Source organism: Syngnathus acus, chromosome 6, assembly GCF_901709675.1.
Source record: "Syngnathus acus chromosome 6, fSynAcu1.2, whole genome shotgun sequence".
Taxonomy (NCBI): domain Eukaryota; kingdom Metazoa; phylum Chordata; class Actinopteri; order Syngnathiformes; family Syngnathidae; genus Syngnathus; species Syngnathus acus.
This window is the reverse complement of record NC_051092.1, coordinates 13,386,636-13,405,378: the sequence shown is the minus strand read 5'-3', so window position 1 is coordinate 13,405,378 and position 18,743 is coordinate 13,386,636. Positions and strand designations below refer to the sequence as shown.

Genomic DNA, 18,743 nt, shown 5'->3' with positions numbered 1-18,743 from the left:
ACAGATTCATTGTTCTCACCAAACAAACCTTAGAGTTTATTATAATAAACGTTCTCGTGATTTCGATGTAACTGCCCATTTCATTCTCAACTGCGTTTTTGCCCCAAAATACTGCTTATCGTACATAGATTTTTTTTTAATCCACGAAGACCACAAAACACAAGTAATGACATATATTTAGAAGACTTCAAAATAAACAAAGCTCCTTTATTTCAAACCAACAATTCAATTTGAGGTACAAGATTCACAAAACAGTATATACATATGAAAACAATGCTACAAATTGAAACAACTTGACCTGGGATGCAATTCAGAGTAGAACAATGTATAGAACTGAATCAGACTTAAACAACTTCTATTAATCTTCCACTCAACTCAAGTGAGTAACATGTTGGAGAAGTACGAGGATGGAACGGCCTATAAATTGGCCTTTTTCTGATCTTACCCATTTTCACTTTGCAGACCTTTGAACGTTTCAAGTCAGATGACTTGAGGTCTTTAATAAAGGCGGAAATGGAATGACCCCCTCCCCCCCATAATTAGTATGCTAGTAAGGACAGACTGTTGCTGGGGCAAAATCTATCTAATTAAACGCTGGCAAGATATAATTACTACTTGAACAGAGTGAAGAAAACCTCACCCATGTATTCCCTATCTGAAATTAGGACTCACCCAAGTAACAAGCACATGTGCGCTCAGCACTGCACATGCAACTGCAAAGCCGCAATCACTCAGACCTCAGGACTACTCCCATCTGGGGCGGGACCAAAGGACCACCTTTGAAGAAGGCCCTGTGTATATCAACCAATTTAGGCTTTGTTTTCAGTTGAGCCTAAAAAACTCAGAAAAACAACCTGGACTGAACTGGAATGATGGCAAGTAACTGGGAGGTAGTATACTGAATGCAATGGAGGAGGACCAAAATAGCCAAGTACCCGTTACAAAGCACGTGCGCTTATTGTTATTATTCTCCAAGTGCACAAAATCAACATTTGAAATCACCTACAACTGTGAACATGTAGTATCTATTTGGTTGATTGGTTGCTACTCAATCTCGGCTATTTCTGAATTGCTGAATTATTACATGCAAGACATTTATATACCCAAGTTGCTTAAATAGGTACAAAATTACACAAGGAAATCTTAAGCTTGACCTAACACTAAACAAGTTCCCTAGCTGTCCGCTTCACAACACCTCCACATGTACTTTTATTTACATATACACCCAAAAAGGGTAAAGACGCAGTGTTAGTGACAGATTGAAATCGTTTTAAGGCAAGGCTACCGATATGGCGTGATATAAAAATGGTGCTACACTACTCATCCAATCCTAAGCAGGGACTTCCCGTAATACCAGGTCAGAGGCCAAATCTCTCTTCCTGCCTTACAAATAAAAAAAAAAGACTTACTGGTATAAACTGGTGTGAATACACAGCACACCGCATTTACTCTTCACTTTGGTAGCATTGAGTAAATAACAATAACAACAACAACAAAAAAAGAATCATTTTGCTTCCTTCCTTGCTGAACACTCAAATACAACGTGACTGACCTCAGTTCAGATCACTAATGATCAAAGCCAACAGAGAGGACTCGACTTGTGCCCACATTTGAATTTGACTGAGCGCTGCTGATGCGTTTCAGCAAACACGCACTTTGAACAAACGTGACAACACACTCCAGCACAAATGTTTGGTCCTCGGGTGTGGTTAGGAGGCAGTGGCGAGATGATGCAGCTGTAAATTTGGAATATTTTTAAAGTACAGAGTGACAGGCTGCTCTGTAAAACACGTTTCATCAAGGTGACAAAAATGCAATGCGCTACAACTCGGGAGGAATTTGTGTCATGGGGTTTCGACCACACACACATCTAAAGGAGAAATGCATTTATTATTCCTTTTCAAGTGTTCTTATATACTCATTTGTTGACTATTTGAGGATAATACTAGGTCCTGCATCTGCATCCCACTGGCAATATATAACAACCCAAACCTTGCAAGTACTGTACGTGTTTTGTCATCTGCACTCAGCTGTCCACTGCTTGTGTGCCTGTAGCATGCACATCAGCTCAGATCTTCTTTGGCTTGCGGCCCACTTGGTAGTAGTAGGCCATGGTGATCACCAGAAAGAGGACTCTGCTGAGAAGCAGCAGTATGGCAGCGTTGGGCAGCATGCCGATCTCTATCAAGGTGATGGATGTCACTGAAACCACAAAGCATCACGTGGTTATTAATAGGCACTGTTGTTGTGGATCTTCAAACATTTGTTAGTGTATAAAAAGTCCTGTGTAAAATGTATTACCCAACTCGGAAGAATGTGCACGTCATTGATCATTGATTAACAATGAGAAAAAAAAAAAATTCTAATTATTGACTGAGTTTATCGAGAGCGCATTTGAATGTATGAGTTTCCCTTTCCATTTAAGCCTGTCACTGCAGCTGTAAATATTAAATATCTTTTAAAGCTTTATTCTTTACAGAAAATCTGGAATTCACTATTAAACAACCTTAACTGAATTTAAGAATACTGCAGTTGAAGGTGAGGGTTGTAACTCCATACATTGAACACTAGAGGGCGGTTTAGGCAAACTAATGTGAATACGGCCGTGCTGAACTTGAGATTTTAATTATTTACGCTTCATTTGAACACAGACGACGAGAAGAAACTGCTCAAGAAAATGTTGCCAAACTGCTCAAGAAAATGTTGCCAGGGGAGATGGGCGGTCAATACCAAGAAACTGCACTGCAAAGTAGCAAGCTTCACTCAGCAGAGTCCACTGGATGATGATCTTTTCTGCTGTGTAGAGGCCATTCCACAGGATGAGGGCCAAGCCTGCAAAGACAGGAGGGAAAAATCATACAATCAAGGGACATTAGAAAAAAAAAAAAAAATCCACACACATTTTATTGCAGCGTTTAATAAAACCTAATCGTTAACCGTAACAATGTGACCACATGATGTCTGATGATATAATGGCTGCATTGATTCAGTTAATTATTATTCTTATTTATTATTATTGATTTACTTATTGATTTTGATAAAAGCATGCGTTCCATTTGATGTTCTTCCCTGCCATTCTTCGTTAATTTTCCTGAATGTCACTCCCATGCAGCACAGACTGACATGCTGTGGAAACGAGCAGGGGTGGGCTTAAAGACGGGAGGGCTGATGGACTGAATCGTCTTGCTGCCAGATAGTGGTTGCTTTGGCTGACGAGACCCCGTACTTCAACCCCTTTCATGCGTCTTATCGAGGAAGACATCACCACCGCCCCCTCCCCTTTGATAATCCCCAAAGGCCTGATGACATTCAACAAAGAAAAAAAAAAAAAAGATTGTCTATTGTCCATGTTAGCTGGTTCAGTCACATCTCATGCTAGCCAACCTGTTTAGCGTCACACGAGGGATTATGGAGGCTGGAATAAAACAGGAAAAATGAAACTGAGTTGTTTCATTGTGTTTGGATCTTTTTTTAAAGGCCTTATTAAGTGAAAATCAGAAAATGTCAAGTAAAGGACAAGGCTTTATGATGTGAATTTTTCAAGTGTTCCCTCGCTAACCTTTTTCATTGAGGCCAGCCTGGTCAGTCTTCTTTTCTATGGATCAAGCTGTCAATAAGCCAGAACTAAACATGTAATCACAGTGTCTGACTCACCGACGTGCCTGAATGCCTTTTACTCAAACTACAGCTATTACAGTAAACGTTATGCATTGCCAAGAATATTTTTTTGTAAAGGAAGCAGCAGCAAAACAGAAAAGCCATTATTACCCTACACAACATGGCTTGTACTCTGTTCATCGCAATGCTTTGATTCAAATGAAAAAAACAAGCATCCGATTGAAAGTACAAGCAGGCTTTGAGGACGTTCATTTTATGGCATCCATACTGAAATCTCAGTCTTTCCGTTTTCTCGTGCCTTGTAGAAATTAGCTTTGTGCGTCACCCATTACATATAGGTATCTTTGTTTTTTCTTTCTTTATCTTTGCATTATTCGGGGGCCAAATCACCTTACTACTACTATTACAAGAAGTAACCAAAAATGAGAACAGGATCTTGGCTGTGTAGTTTAGTTAAATCTACAATCTGTATTTTTATGAACAGAGGCAATAAAGGTAGCCAATGTGGCTAATTAAGTGACTGTTAAAACAGTAAGCTCAAAGTATAAAGAAGGTAGAAAATTGTTAATGTGGATAAAGGAAAAAGAGCTTGCTGGTGATTATGAACCATCATTTCTAGAGTACAAAGCTACAGTTTAGCCAAAAATGCAAATATGTTCATTAGCCGTTCATTAGTAGAGGTTACAGACTGATGTTTCTTCAAACTTTAACATTTACACTAATTTCATTGGTGAACACGCAAACGAATCGCTTGAGGTGTCACTCCACAGCACATAAAACGTCCAGCCAGAAAGAGTCATGTATGAGGATGCAGAAGCTGTTCTTGAACAATTCCTGGAACCTTTTCATGACCACCCAATAATAAACTCAAGACACAATGAATGAAATTAGAACGAAAAAAATAGAAAGCCTCCACCATTATGAATGCTCGGATGGAGCTGTTATAACCCCTGAAGAAATCCGGTGCAGTGTTGACATCACATCCCCATTTAAAAGTAGATTTGTAGATCGCTGAGCTGGAAAGCTGTGTGCTTTTATCATTTTTTTAAATCTTGAGACTCACTGAGTAGTGCTCCTCCATAGAGGCGAACGGAGAGGCTGGTTGTGGCTAGTTCCTCCTCAAAAACAACCTCGTAGAGATGGTTGGGACACATCACGGCCTGTGTGTAAAAAAAAAAAAAAAAAACGTGACACAAATTTCATTATTTCAACACAGCAACAGTGTCACCCACCCCCGCCCTAAATATTGCGAAAGGGAGCCCTCAAAATACAGCCAGTATGCCGCATAAGTCCCGTTTGTTAGCTAAAAGCCATGAACAGTGCTGATATTGAACATGGGAGCAAAAATAAAAATCAGACAAAGACAGAACTGTTCCTCAAGATGCCTCATGCACACACAACTGACAAACTGACGATTCAGTGGCACATAGAAATTTCCGCAGCACTTACCATGATGGCGATCACAGTGAAACCCACCGCTGAGGTTAGCAGCCACATCCTAAAAGAAAACACAATACAAAAGCCCCTCATTTGTTTTAACCAAGTTGACACAACTTGAACTTCACCAACCCAGGAGATGAAATCTCACCTCAGCCCGATTGGCTCTCGAACTGCAAACTTCATCTCATTTCCCAACATTTGACTGATCTATAAATCAAGACACAAAAAGGAAGACGTGACTTATTACAACAGACAATTTGTAATTGCAGTATGTGTGAAAGACTGATATCTTCATATAAAACAAATCGCAAATAACCAGGAAGAAAATGCCACCTTTGGAGGTGTTGCTCATGGCTATTAATAAGATGCGGTTAATAAACACTTTTACAAAACAAGAAGACAACATGAGAGTCAGGCTGAGACAGAAAGTGCTCTTACAATGTTAATTAGCAACAGTAAATGTCTTCAGCGCCTTAATCAGAGCCCGACGATTAAGTGTCATAACATCATCATCATGTAAATTCCGGATGAGTTAGCACCAGCCGAGTAAATCCCGGGAGACAAATTGTTTGCTGCAAATTAACTTAATCGAGGCAGCACTCGGGACCAAACAATGTTTAATTTATATTCAGGGAAACGGCTCACACTAGAGAAAATATGACAGATTCAAATCCCTTTGGAGTCACGAGGAATGGAGTATTCCACTAAACCTGCTCATAAAAAATGTTTTTTAACACACAAAAATGATTTTGATTTTCCACTGATATGAGGGAACTTAAAACAAAAACGCAGTGGTCTACTGTACATTGCTTGGCAACAACAATAAAAGGTTATGTCCTTTACAAGGCACAAAGCAACCCAACCGTATTCCAACAACAATGGTTTCTTCTCACTTCAATTTTTTCCCGTGCTGTGGTCAGAGCAGCAGTCTATCCAAAAAAATTGCACTGGTGCAAGAAAAGCAGCAAGGCAGAAAGATGAATCATTTTCCAGGTAGGTGTGCTTACCAGAAAATTGCTACCAATTACAAAGACATTTTTGCTCGGGAAAAGCCCAAACAGCAGAAATCTAACTGATCAAACGAAAGAAAACATGGTCTTTCAGGCAAAAAAGCAGGTAAGCAGAATTTGTATATGAGTAACAACACCACCTTGCCATTATATCCACAGTGAGAGTTTCTGGAAAGTAGGGCTGAATCATATTCCATTTTTTGGGGGGATAGTGATGGATGACGTAATATAAAAGCTATTGTAGTATCCTTTCAGTTACCAACATAATCAATGTAGCAACAAAGATAAACCAATAACCCAATACATGAAAATAACACAGTCCTTGAATAGTTTTTCCTGCTATACTAGAATTAAGAGTAATTGCATACCCACTACAGTAGATGGCAGTGGCACTCATTGTCAGTGTGCACAGGTAGTATTAGGTGTGTGTGTTTTAAATATTTAACACTGATGAGAAAAAACTGACAAAAAAACAAAGTTTTCTGAAATTAATTTCTTTCAGTTTTGTATTCCTTCATGTTAATGAGGGTAACATGCTACGCATAACAAAAGATACTATTCGTACTTGTCACAGAGGAATAATATAAAATAATTGAGAAGCACTGGCATACTAGCAACAAAACAATCTCGGATCATATCATGCGATGGGCGTTTTTCTGTTGCACACAGACCATACAATATCATAAACATCTGTGCAAGCTGTGATCACACAAGTTGGTGAATCTGCTTTCTTGAGGTTCCGGGGGGCTTTCTTTGACATGTGTGACTTGAATAATCCCCAAAGCGAACTGAGCATCAACCGCTGACAAAGGATTGACTTGAGGGAATAGCGCCGAAGGGAGAAACAGGAAATGAAGAACCACAGTGGCATTTGTGTTGAGATGCTTAATCACAGCTGCTCTCGCTTGTTTTGTTTTTTTCTCACTCTTCATCACAGGCAGCATGACGAAGTGTGCAGGTGAAACAATCTGTTCAAGGTCGCTCCGGATTTTGACAATTTATGAAGTCGTAGGCGTTTGTGAAAGTCTTATCTGAAGCTGTCAGAGCATTCAAAGAGCGGCCATTGTATTAAGAAAGTGGCAGTGAAGAAATATGTCAAAAGGCATAGCATGAATAGAATGCTTCCATTAGTAATAGCAGTCATCTTCCTATCTTGGCAGGAAGAGGCAAGCGAGTGAGGCACACGAGAAGCACTTCCCTCCTTTGTTTACAAAGCCACGTGAATTCAGACACATAGTTGTTTTCTTTCTTTAGCCAGCCTTGGCACATGGAACAAACTTCCCAGCCTCGTTTTTTCTTGATTACCTGCCAAATGAACCACGATTAAAATTACAACCCAGGGTGAATGTCTGATTTAAAATGGGAATTAACATAAATTACATCCCTAAAAGCGTACGCACTGGCTCAAGCGTGACTAATATGGGATTTCATTACGCTCCATCCCAGCGACCACAAGACTCACGTTAATAAGCATGGATTGTTAAGCATTAATAGAGCTTGCCTTTGTCAAATTAACTTTCTGTGTCCAACGTTAAGCTATGTGTAAAGGGGTTGATTGGGCCTCGTAATGTTGCCGATGCTCCTTACTGTATTTTCATTTTCATCAATCTACATTAATCTCAAAATGGAATCTCTAATTATTCTTTCTAGGCTAATTTGGTCTTTTTTTGTTTTTGGAAGCGAAGATTTTGGATCTGCATCGCTGTCTATATGCGCATGCACTCGTGAAGCCTTCTCGGAATGCACAGTAATGAACCAATTAGTAGATTGGTGTGGCTTGGAAAGAGACGCACAGACATAGCTCGAAAAATAGCCGTTTAGATAACGGCTATGCATAGATAATAAAATGCATCACATTTTTGACACCAGCCACAATTTGGCTTTTTGCTGAATCCCAAAGATTGGAATTTTATCTGACCTTTGATCGGTGAACTTCCCCATCATCGTCTTCGCCGCCAACTCCAAGAATCTTTCGGCTTTTCAGGCGGCTTATCAAGTCGGTCTGACTGTGCTTCTTCATCAGAGGAGGGTGAGTTTTAGAAGCCATGATCCAAATGTCTGGAAAGAAAATACAAGATAATCTTGAATTAAATTTTTTGTTATTTTATTTTTTTGAAATCTTGCTGAACGTCAGGCGATTCCTATAAAAGCCCTTGATGAATTGTAAAGGATAAAGCAGAAATGCCATAACATCAGACTAGCAGATAAAAGCAGATATCTGATATCGTCTCATCTCAGAGTGGACTCAAATGACTTGACTTTTGGGTCTGCAGAGAGGTCATGTGAAAGTACAGGCTGTGAGTGACGGTTGGTATTAGTCCCAAAATGGGGCAGCCTTCAACTTGTAAAAGAATAAAAATGAATCCGCTCCACCTCATTTCGAATGGGGAAGAAAGACATTAATCACCCTAACACAAGTTTTTGCGCATACTGTACAGAGGCTTCAAAAACATCTTGTACATTCATTAATGAATACAAATGGGAACTGGCATGGGCAAATTGCAGAAGGCCAAATGATTAGCGCTAATGACCATTGCCTGAGGACGAAGCAAGCAATCGTCAAAACAAGAGGCGTCATCATTGACGCAATAATGATAACCTCCATAAAGCACATATGCTCTATGTCTGCTCAGAATTTAATGACTGGAATAATTACTGCAAAACTTTAATGTTTGAAAAATACAGAAAATGAAACATTTAGCTTTTTATAATGAGCAGCTCAAGATAAAAAAAAAATTGGTGTGGGTGTGCTCAGAACATGGAAATTGAGAGAGCCCTGTTTGTCAGTGTGCTCAGAGTGCTGTCGCTATACCTGACATACAAATTCAGCGATCAATGAGAGTGGAGGTGCATGAGGAGAAGCTCTATGAATGACAAAATCATACGAGCCAAAAGGTAGCAAAAATAAATTTTATGCCACTTATCCTGTCACGGGTCAGTTGGAGCCTTCTTTTAAATGAGTGGGTGAGAAGCGGGGTATACACCCTGTAATGATTGCCAATAACTCACCAAAATCTATTTCCTATTCACAACTTTTTAACAAAATACTTACACCTTTCGCAATAACCTAATTTCCTGCAGTTCATTGCGGTCATGACAAAAATTCACCACAATGTCTTGCCTTATCTGGCCATAAACACAAAAACAAAACAGTCCATTGAGCAAAATGGATCGTAATAGTGGAGAACCTCCCCATTTGTACCAAACACTAAAGCCTTTATAGCGTGAAGATTCATTTACTTGGTTATGTGGTGCGGCATGAGCCAGCCTGTTCCAAACGGTAGCAATATATACGACTATTGCCGTGACAAATCCCCCCCCCCCCCCCCTCCAGAAGCTTCATGGCCAAGAACCCATTAAAGTTTTGATTGAGTGCTAAATGTGACGCTTCCCCGCATTTTTTAGCAAAGTACACATTCTTCCATATGCTCAAATAGGTCTCCCTTCACACTGCTACTTGACTTGCCGATATAGTGCTGATGCAGTTGCCTAGCAACTGCCTATGGTCCAATCAACATCTCATGGTGAGGAAATACCTGTCATGATTACAATAAACGTAGCTACGATGAGAAGGTCTCTTGAGAGCCACTGATGACCCTACTGGTATTACTCTCGATATACACATGGAATACTTCACGTACTAAAATGATTAGATTAGTATTCAGTCACCTGGAGATGTATAACGTTCATATTGATTGAGGTTCTTCAAAGACAAGTAAAAAAAAGTGGAAAATACATCTTGTATACGTTGAAGGGGTTTACATAGATTGCGACAAAGTGCAATGTTGGATTGGAAAAAAAATGCAAGATAGATTTATGACCTGATATTAGCTCTGAGTGTACCAAAGTTTCACTCAACCGGAATCAACCAATATTATATATACGGTGATGCCATGAGATATTGCATCATTAATTCCTACTATAACCATTAAACTTACAGTACTCATCTCAAATTACATCTCCCAATTGAAACAAATGAAAATGCCACTAATCTGTTTCATCCTCCACTCCTAAGAAAAAAATTGGAATGTCCTTTTTTTTTATAAGGGAAAACAGCACTCCAAAATATTGATTATAAAACTACATAGACTTGGTTGATGACAAATATAAAAGATTCAGTCAATAATGGCAGCACAACTTGCACATGTTAAGTTACTGAAAATGTTTATGACTTAATTTGAGGGCGCTCCACTATAAAAGGGAAAAGAATAAAATAGTCCGACTACCTACAGTAGCTCTAAGGTGTGTTCAGACTTAAAATGTATATTTTTAAACTCAAATGAGGATTAAAAAAAAAAAAAGACAGCAAAGGATTTTTTACAATGCAAGCTTGTTTTCACAACCGTAGGCAACAGTGAGCCTCCTGGTGCGCTGGGCAGCACTGAGGCATTATGTATTAAATAATAAATCTTATTTTAATAGCCCTTAATCACAAAAGGGCTTCACAGTAACCAGTACACGAATCGTAAAAGCGCTAACAAAACATCCATATTAAATTCAGCATTACAAGCCCACAGTTCCCAGATAAAGTACATTTGACAACATCCCATGGTCGAAAGTAGACACATCCAGAAAAGGAAAAAGGAAGCTTGAGGAGGAAACAGATGGAGCGATGCCCCCCTTCCAGGATGATGACCACACTTGCAGTGAATATAAAATTGATCATGTGAAATTATGCGCCTCATTAAATAATCCACAGTTTAAACAGCACGAAAGTCAATTTAATTATATGCTCTGCCTCAAGGGAAGCATGACAGGCCTTCAAAATAAACATGCCATAATAGCACCGCAGTTAGCTTTAAACGATGAATTGACAACTAACCGGTTATCAAATTCATCAATATTTTAATTATCAAGTAATCTTTCAGAGCCATTGTTCAACTTTAGGATTGTCCAAATCATCTCGTTCCATCCTCTTACTAATAATTATTCTCTGTAAACTTAACTACTACACAACTAGACACAGCGAGTAACCGACAAACACGCGACAATGATTTGATATTGAAATTTGTAGCCGACACTTTCAATGCTAATCTATTTATTTTGTTGCTTCACCCTGATTGATTTTAAAAAATGTCAATAGTCTCAACCCAAATGGTTACGCCAAAACGTGGGTTGAATTTGTTTATTTTTCCTTCCAAAGTCAAGGCTGGCTTTTTCCCCCTTTGCTGTTTGTCTCTAAGGGAAGCTGCACATACTGAACATTTTAATAAGTTAAGGTGACAGACTACTTCCATTCATCCCATTTTCACTTTGTAGCTGTAAGTGGTTCTGAGCCCACGAAAATACGAGAACAGCCACCTAAACGTCATTAAATAGTAGTCGTTGACAAGCCTGTCCACCCCTTCATCCCTGAAAACGGTGATCAATAAAACAGAATCGATCAATCTGTGCAGTTGTGTACACAGAACTAATCCCCCGTTTACCATCAACAGATTATTGTAGTGGGATGAAAAAAAGATTAAAACTGTTTGCTCCTCTGAGAGCAGTCAACACAGAATTAGCCCATCAGTGTAATAATAACACAAAGAGAATTAGCTCCCTCGTCAAATATCTTCTATTGTAATTACAAATATTCTCAAGAGTGATTATTTGAGATCCCAATTTTAGGACAGACATTTCATATAATAATGATTGTTTGGATTAGATTAATGGTTGGCATAATATTATGTTATGGTAAATTGAGGTACTTGTCACCTCCAGTTATCAACTCAACTGACATGATTGAAACAGTAAAAATGGGACGTAAAGCAATGCTGACGGACACACGCAGGCAGGAGATGAAAGATGCCCTCTGAGCAAGAAAATAAAATGACATCAGAGCATAGCAGGGATCTCGCCAACACCAAAAGAAAAATAAACAATCATTCCTGAACGCTTTGCACAGCAACAAAGCTGACCCAACTCGTTATTCTGTGATTCCAACACATGCTCGCCTTGGTAGATTTCACCCACAATCTAATTTGGTAGGCTTTAATGATAAATTACTAAATTTGAAATTAGTGGATCAAATTCCAAAACAACCCTAACCCAAATTAACAGCTCTGGGAGTACAGTGACTTTGCTTACTGATCAAGTCATGAATGCAAGACAGTAAATCACTCAAAAGGGGATTCAAAGTTGGACCTTGTTGCTATTTTTGATTTTTAGATTTAGGAGTTTCACTGCATTACTACCAAACCTATATGAGTTGCATACTAGCTGGTTGCTAAGCAGCCTCCCTGGATGACAAGCAGAACTAATTTCAGGGCTCACTCTGCATCAGAAACAATGCTTGCACATGGACCTTGGCAAAGGTCAAAAAAATCAATCCTTAAAAAAACAAAAGAAAAATCCAATAGGTCATACATTTATTCCTCAATAACATGAAGTTAATTTCAGCAAATTTCTGGTCCTTGCTACAGTGTTGGGCATTATTTTATTCATTTTAAGAATTATTGAGACAATTAATCAGTTTAATTTAATTAAGTCAAATATCAAAATTGGCTAAACAAAGAAACAACCAAACAAACAAATAATCCATATTGGTTCTGGCCTTATTACATTTCCTGACAGCGCAAGCAATTAGTCTTGACAATGCTCATTCAACACCTTCTCCAATTTGTCATAGTCACAATTGTATTATTGCGAAACCTGAAGGACATTATTTCACTTTCAAGACAAAACAATTCTTCTGCAGCCCTAACAGGCCATCAACAGTTCCATTTCTGTTTTGTTTTTTTTCTTCCTTTTGTCTCCGTGTCTTCAGCAGGCACACGTTGCCTTACGTGACCGTAAACATACATGACATTTAGATTCCTGCACTGGAGGACAACCACTAAAATCTGGCAATTCTCTCCTTGTTCAGTGTCAAACAATCGAGTTAGAAAAACACGCTTGGATTAAAATGACTAACTGTAAAACGCTTTTTAAACACTAGAACATTTTACAGAAGATTATTGCTTTTTTGGAATACAAATCTGAATATCCAGCTTCACAATAGTATATTTCATGAGCCTGTAATTATTGCTGCCAAAACTCAACTGTCAGTATCATGTGAATCAATTGCCATTCCCCTAATAAGCAGACCGTCCACGTTTCTCAGAAGCATAAAGTGTACACACTTATACTGCAACACATGTTGGCGCATGAATCGGTGGTGACTCAAATAGAAATGCAAATTGGGTGTTAAGATAAACGCCAAATCACTATTTTCGGATCAATTAGTCAAACAGGATCATAAATGTCACATAATGTTGAATGGGCACGAACACTCACGTCATGTGTGACGTATGTATGTGGGAGTGAATTGCGTGTTTGTGTACGGCAATAATTAATCGGCTTTCCAGCATTAAACACACGAGATTGTTTTTCATACTTGTGCTGAATCATCAGGTGCCAGACAAGCGACTTCAATTAATTCTGGTGGAGAATTTAGCAATTGTCTTTTAAATGTCCTCATCTTGGAAGCAGATAATAGCCAGCAACCAATCAAGCCAAGCACACGCAAACAAGTAAATTAAGTTTGTCAAGATGCATCGGTTTCTTCGGGACCAAAACTGTCCATCCAACTCTCACTAATCAAATGGCCACTCACTGACTGATGAGTCTCAAACGCCGGGAGCAACCCAAACCTTCCAGATGATTCAGAGTTATAGTCAGGGATGCTCCTAAAAAAAAAAAAAAATATATATGGTGTGATTTGCAAGCGAGCACCAGCGGTTACTTGGAAAATTATTAATCACAAATAAAGCTGTTCAATCCAATAATTACAATGATAGAAAATAAATTCACAGAGGGTTGAAATGTTTGTATTGTACACAAGTGACTCATCTGCAAAGCTATGAGTACGCACTTAATGAATAAACATTTTTTTAATTCAACTGAGCTTGTTTGCTATTCATGTGCATAATTTGCTTTACACTCTAGATGGCGTACAGGTACATAGCGTATTGAATCTCCGTGAATGTTAAAAGACAGCTTTGATGTCGCCTTTTCTCAGACAGACGCCACACCAGACCGTTTACAAAAACACGAGTGAACTGAAATGGTTCAATCAGTGAAGAGCCAAAGCTAATTTGATTTCCTTCGGTTCGCCATCTACAGTAAATGGCCCCTTTGTGTTTGATTTTTGGTTTGTTTTGACATGCTCTGTATTAGTCCAATATCTCCAAATAAGCAAAAGCTGCTACTTGGTACAGTAAATGTGAGTGTGGCCACTCAGCTTGCTAATCTGGTTTTTACCAAGTGGTCAAAATGCTATGAGGGTTCAGCAAAGTTTACAAAGCAACTAATGCGGAGAAACAACCTTAGCCGCTGGCAAATCTTTGTCTACACATTACGTCTGATGTCTGATGTTCATACATGAGGCGCTTGAGCGCTAATCACGGGAAAGGTTACTTTTGTCTCCTGGACCAATTAGTTTAATTTATTTCCCCAGCTAGAGCCATTTTGTGATTTTGATCTGTTTAAGGACAAATTAGACTTCACTGGCCTTCTGCTCAGTCGTATCAGATTTTTCTGCCAGGATTCATTGCCTAAATGACTTTTAACTTGGCAAATATTTTTATTGAGCTATGGAAGGAAAAAGATATATAAGAATATGGTACTGTAAAAAGTCCAAGTTGAGAGCATCCAATCAGCCCTTTGCTCAAACTTCAACACACAACCGTACCCAAAATGTGTCAAGACTCGAATCGTCTATATTATGTGTGCTGCCATACAAAGCTCAAGCGCATCTTGTTAGCATATATTTGTATATATTTGCATTTTATATGTCCTTCCTCCTTTTTTCAAAGTCAGTGGCGTTTTTGGTTGCGCGAAAAACTTTGAATGCAAATTCCAATTTACAGAATTCGATATTGCAAATAAAACGACAAGAATGCCTCTGGTTGCATCAGTACAGAGTGAACTGCATGTGATTAAATTTTGCACAGCAAGCACATGGCACACGGCCAAAAACACCCAATATTGCAACCCACAGTTTCTAAACTCTTGCATCTTATTAGAAATTGTCCGATACCTCGTCTATTTTGCCTCGCTTCCAAAAACAAAGACAAACTACGACAATAAATGTTACTTTTAATTTACTGTAACACACTAAAAGGGTAAAATGAAGAAAAATATTGGTATTTCACAGCCCTAGTTATATTCGAGAAAAGATCCACTCATTTGAAACGTCTTTTCATAGTGATCACGAAGGAACAACTTCAGCAAAGCTAATTCCAGATGAGCCCAGAGAGTTGTGATGAATGATGCAATAAACCAGCAATTGTTTCAACGAGGATTAAATACATGCAGTGCTTTTACAAATTCATAAACCTACTGCCAAGTGTAGCGTTTTATCACAGCCGCCTAAATGAAAGCTTTCGCATTAGTTTCTAGAATGGTTAGGGTTAGCATTAAGCAGCATCACATTGTTAGATGTGAAATACTACAATCATTTCTGAGACCTCATCCAAATGGCAAATGGGGGAATGTGAAACCACTCACAGTGCACACATACACACTTTCACCATGGAACTTTGGATTGACAAAGCATTGGAACTGAGTGTAGCAACACAAAGCGTCAACAAGGTCATTTCTAGTGACTGTTAGCCCTCGAAGCAACTACAATGGCTTACCGATTGGAAATAGGGGATATGAAGTGGCAAGGTGATGCAGCTATCTTGCTGTAACAAATTTCCTGCGGTGTCCGTAGTAGTTCACCTGCCAATCAAGATAAGAGCATGTTTAAATATAGATTCAAGGTGAAAAAAAAAAAATCACGACGCAGTCAAGAAATCAATAGGTAATAAAAATAAAATAAAACACCGACATGACAGTAAAAAGTGGAGGGATCATACAATAAATGCCAAAAGAGATTTGCAGCCAGCTGGACCTGCCTGAGGAGTGACATGAAGTCCCAAATATACACACATAAATGTGCACACGCACGTTATTAACCATGATTGTTTGTCACCACTCAAAGACGGAATTGCTTTCACGTCTCCCCTAGCTCGAATTAATGACTTTGGCAGCCTACAGTTTGCAATAAAAGTGCCAGCGTCATAGAAAGCAACATATGGACTAAGCTTCGCTAATCTCGGCCATGCGAAACAAACAAGCATATCTGCTAGAGGGCCATTATTAAAGCCACAGTTAAACTTTCATTGCCGTCGACAGGGAATTAAGATGCCATGAAGAACGCGTTCCATGATGGCTCAAAGAAAGACTCCCTAGAGACAAGGCAGCATATAAAAAAAAAATTCTAAGGCCCGTTAGTTGTGAAACAAGTAGCTGTATTTACCAGACATTTTTAGATCTTGTCAGCACAACATTGACATTTTGGGGGCGCCCGTGGGAAAACAAATGCTGCATAAATACTGCTTGTCCTGTTACAAATTCCTTGGATTTGATCGACTGATAGTAGCTCTTTTAAAATCGGCTATTAAAAAAAAAAATCAGCACAATGCTATACACGGCAAAGATAAAGACATTAAAAAAAATACATATTTCTTTAATTTTCTCCCCTATTGCAAAGCTAAACAAATACGTATAGTAAACTACAAGTAGGGCTGTCACAAATGAATTTTCTTGGAATCAATTATCCCATCGATTACTTGGAGAAACTCTATATCGGTTGAGCCCTAGAAATAATATAAATACTCATAATTGAAGACAAAACAACAGTTTTTTCAGTCACAACTATGCCCCCTAGTGGTTGTGAGGAGTATAGCGCAATTTTGCTGAAAGTTAAGTGATTTGAGGTGATGACAGGACATCATTGCCACTGTTTTGCTGTTGATCTTGGGTTTGACCTACTTGTAAGGAACATTTGGGCTAAATAAAAGTAACAATTGATGCATTGTTCCAAGAGTTCAGTCAATATTCTTGATCTTTCTAAAAATAATTGCATAAGTCATACGACCCAAAAAAAAAACATTTCACCTTAAACATAGACACCTTACTAATAATCAGTAACATCCTTAGTTCCAAAAAAAACATCATCAGCATCTGGTTCAGTTTCTTGTGTTTTGGGAGGTGATGAATGATATTAGATATGGGTCATTTTATAATACATGGAAATAAATCAGATCACAATTGGGCACTTGAGACATTGAGTGTGAATCCAGCCTGTGAGACGCAGCATGGCATGCTGTTGCTTTGCATGAGTGCCATTAGTGAGCTGGAAAGCTGAATGAGGGTTGTCCATGGTCAGCTTATCCCGAGGCTATGAGCACTGGAAAAAAGAGTGAGGGGGGGCGAGGGGTGAAGTCTTCATCAAGCCACTTTGAGCCATTTGCCAAAGCCAGTTGAGTGAATTTTGTAACCTACAATACCTTAGCAAATATTTGACCATCGGCAACAATAAGAAAATGATACAGCAATTAAAGTGATAAGGGTTACTTAACTGAAAAAAGGAAAACTGTAGAAATGTAAGGTAATATAACATGAACGATCCTTGATTATTATATACTTATTGCTTACATTTTTAAAGGCAACTTCAAGACAGACGCACGGCTACAATTAGCTGTGATTGTAGCATGAAACAGAACCAATTAGGAAAAGCCCTGAAGCTTGTGCTGCTGCTAGACACAGTGAGAAGCAATTGCTTGGGTTAAATGTTTGTTGAAAAGGTTCCACTTACTGACAAGGAAAGTTTGTAACCACAAAAGAGTGACAAGTAACTTTAACAGCTGGGCAGAACAATTTATCATATTGATTGAAAGTGTTTTCAAGCAACATAATCACAGGATTGCCAAATCAGCTTTTTTGAAATGGTTAAACTGTTAAAAAAAGCAGCTATGGAAAATAATGATCAAACATTTGCTTGTGTGTGTTTGAAAAAAAAAAAAAACAGACTGCTGCTTCCCCCATGTTATGATTGTTGCCTGTTTGACTTAAGCCACCATCGTGAGTTAATGGTTTGTTGTGTGCTATTCTACTGCCCATAGAGTCAAGCATCTCTGGATCTAGGGCAACATTCTTGAGCATCCAATCTTTTTCAGAAAACAACAGTCGAGAGATGGGCTTTCAGATTGAGGCCCAAGGCGTAATAGAGCTGCTTGGTGAATATTTTGCAATGTTCTTCACGGCTCTGAGGACAAGTCATGACACACCTGAAGTGCAGCGCAGCCTCCTGTTCATACCACAGTACCTCTGTGCAAAATAAAATAGTTCAATAAATCAGTAAACAATATTTAAATCTTAAATTACTTTCATTGAGACTGGAGTTAATTTTTTTTTATTTAGTGGCTGCTGGAAACACTTGTAGAAAACTACTGCTAGGTGTTTAAAAAAAATACCGCACCCGCCAACGTTGTCCATTTTTATCAAATGAAGATCAACAGGGCGGGGTGTCACGTTTGTGCTGTTAGTCTGATCGTGGGGGGATTAAACGGTCAAGTTTGCAAGATCATAACACGGACTGAAAAGTCGCCTTTGTGTAAATATGACTTGTATTTGACATGTATTGTGTTTTGTTTTTCGTTATACAATTAGATCGAAGGATGGCTGCCCACACTTAACTTACACTTACGATGTACACTTAGACATAAACTTCAACGCTTCATCAATTTAACAACACAACAATAATTCGAATAAAATAGTGAAGTAATGTCACATTCTTGTGGAGTGGACTCTCGCGGACCGACAGTATTTTAGCTAACAGTCACTATGAGACGTTCACGGACGAGCGCAATGAAAACATCGCTC

The 18,743-nt window shown here is 38.7% G+C and overlaps 1 protein-coding gene and 1 long non-coding RNA gene across 4 annotated transcripts in view; one reads left to right on the top strand and one right to left on the bottom strand.

Moving 5' to 3' along the window:
- Nucleotides 1-186: 186 nt before the first annotated feature.
- Nucleotides 187-18,743, bottom strand: part of LOC119124485 (tumor protein p53-inducible protein 11-like) — an 18,782-nt gene continuing 225 nt past the window's right edge. The window contains exons 2-8 of one of the 3 annotated variants that reach the window (XM_037254521.1): nt 15,671-15,755; nt 7,987-8,126; nt 5,207-5,265; nt 5,068-5,116; nt 4,682-4,778; nt 2,731-2,832; nt 187-2,202 (exon numbers count right to left, since the gene is read on the bottom strand). In XM_037254521.1, the coding sequence (XP_037110416.1) occupies nt 2,069-2,202; nt 2,731-2,832; nt 4,682-4,778; nt 5,068-5,116; nt 5,207-5,265; nt 7,987-8,115 (570 nt within the window). In that variant the 5' untranslated portion in view covers nt 8,116-8,126; nt 15,671-15,755 and the 3' untranslated portion in view covers nt 187-2,068. Of the gene's footprint in view, nt 2,203-2,730; nt 2,833-4,681; nt 4,779-5,067; nt 5,117-5,206; nt 5,266-7,986; nt 8,127-13,644; nt 13,692-15,670; nt 15,756-18,743 lie in introns of those variants that run through there. The other 2 variants (XM_037254523.1, XM_037254522.1) reach the window with 2 other exon arrangements.
- Nucleotides 13,729-18,743, top strand: part of LOC119124486 — a 24,883-nt gene continuing 19,868 nt past the window's right edge. Inside the window, exon 1 of the long non-coding RNA XR_005098286.1 lies at nt 13,729-13,744. This is a non-coding gene — a long non-coding RNA (uncharacterized LOC119124486). The remainder of the gene's footprint in view (nt 13,745-18,743) is intronic.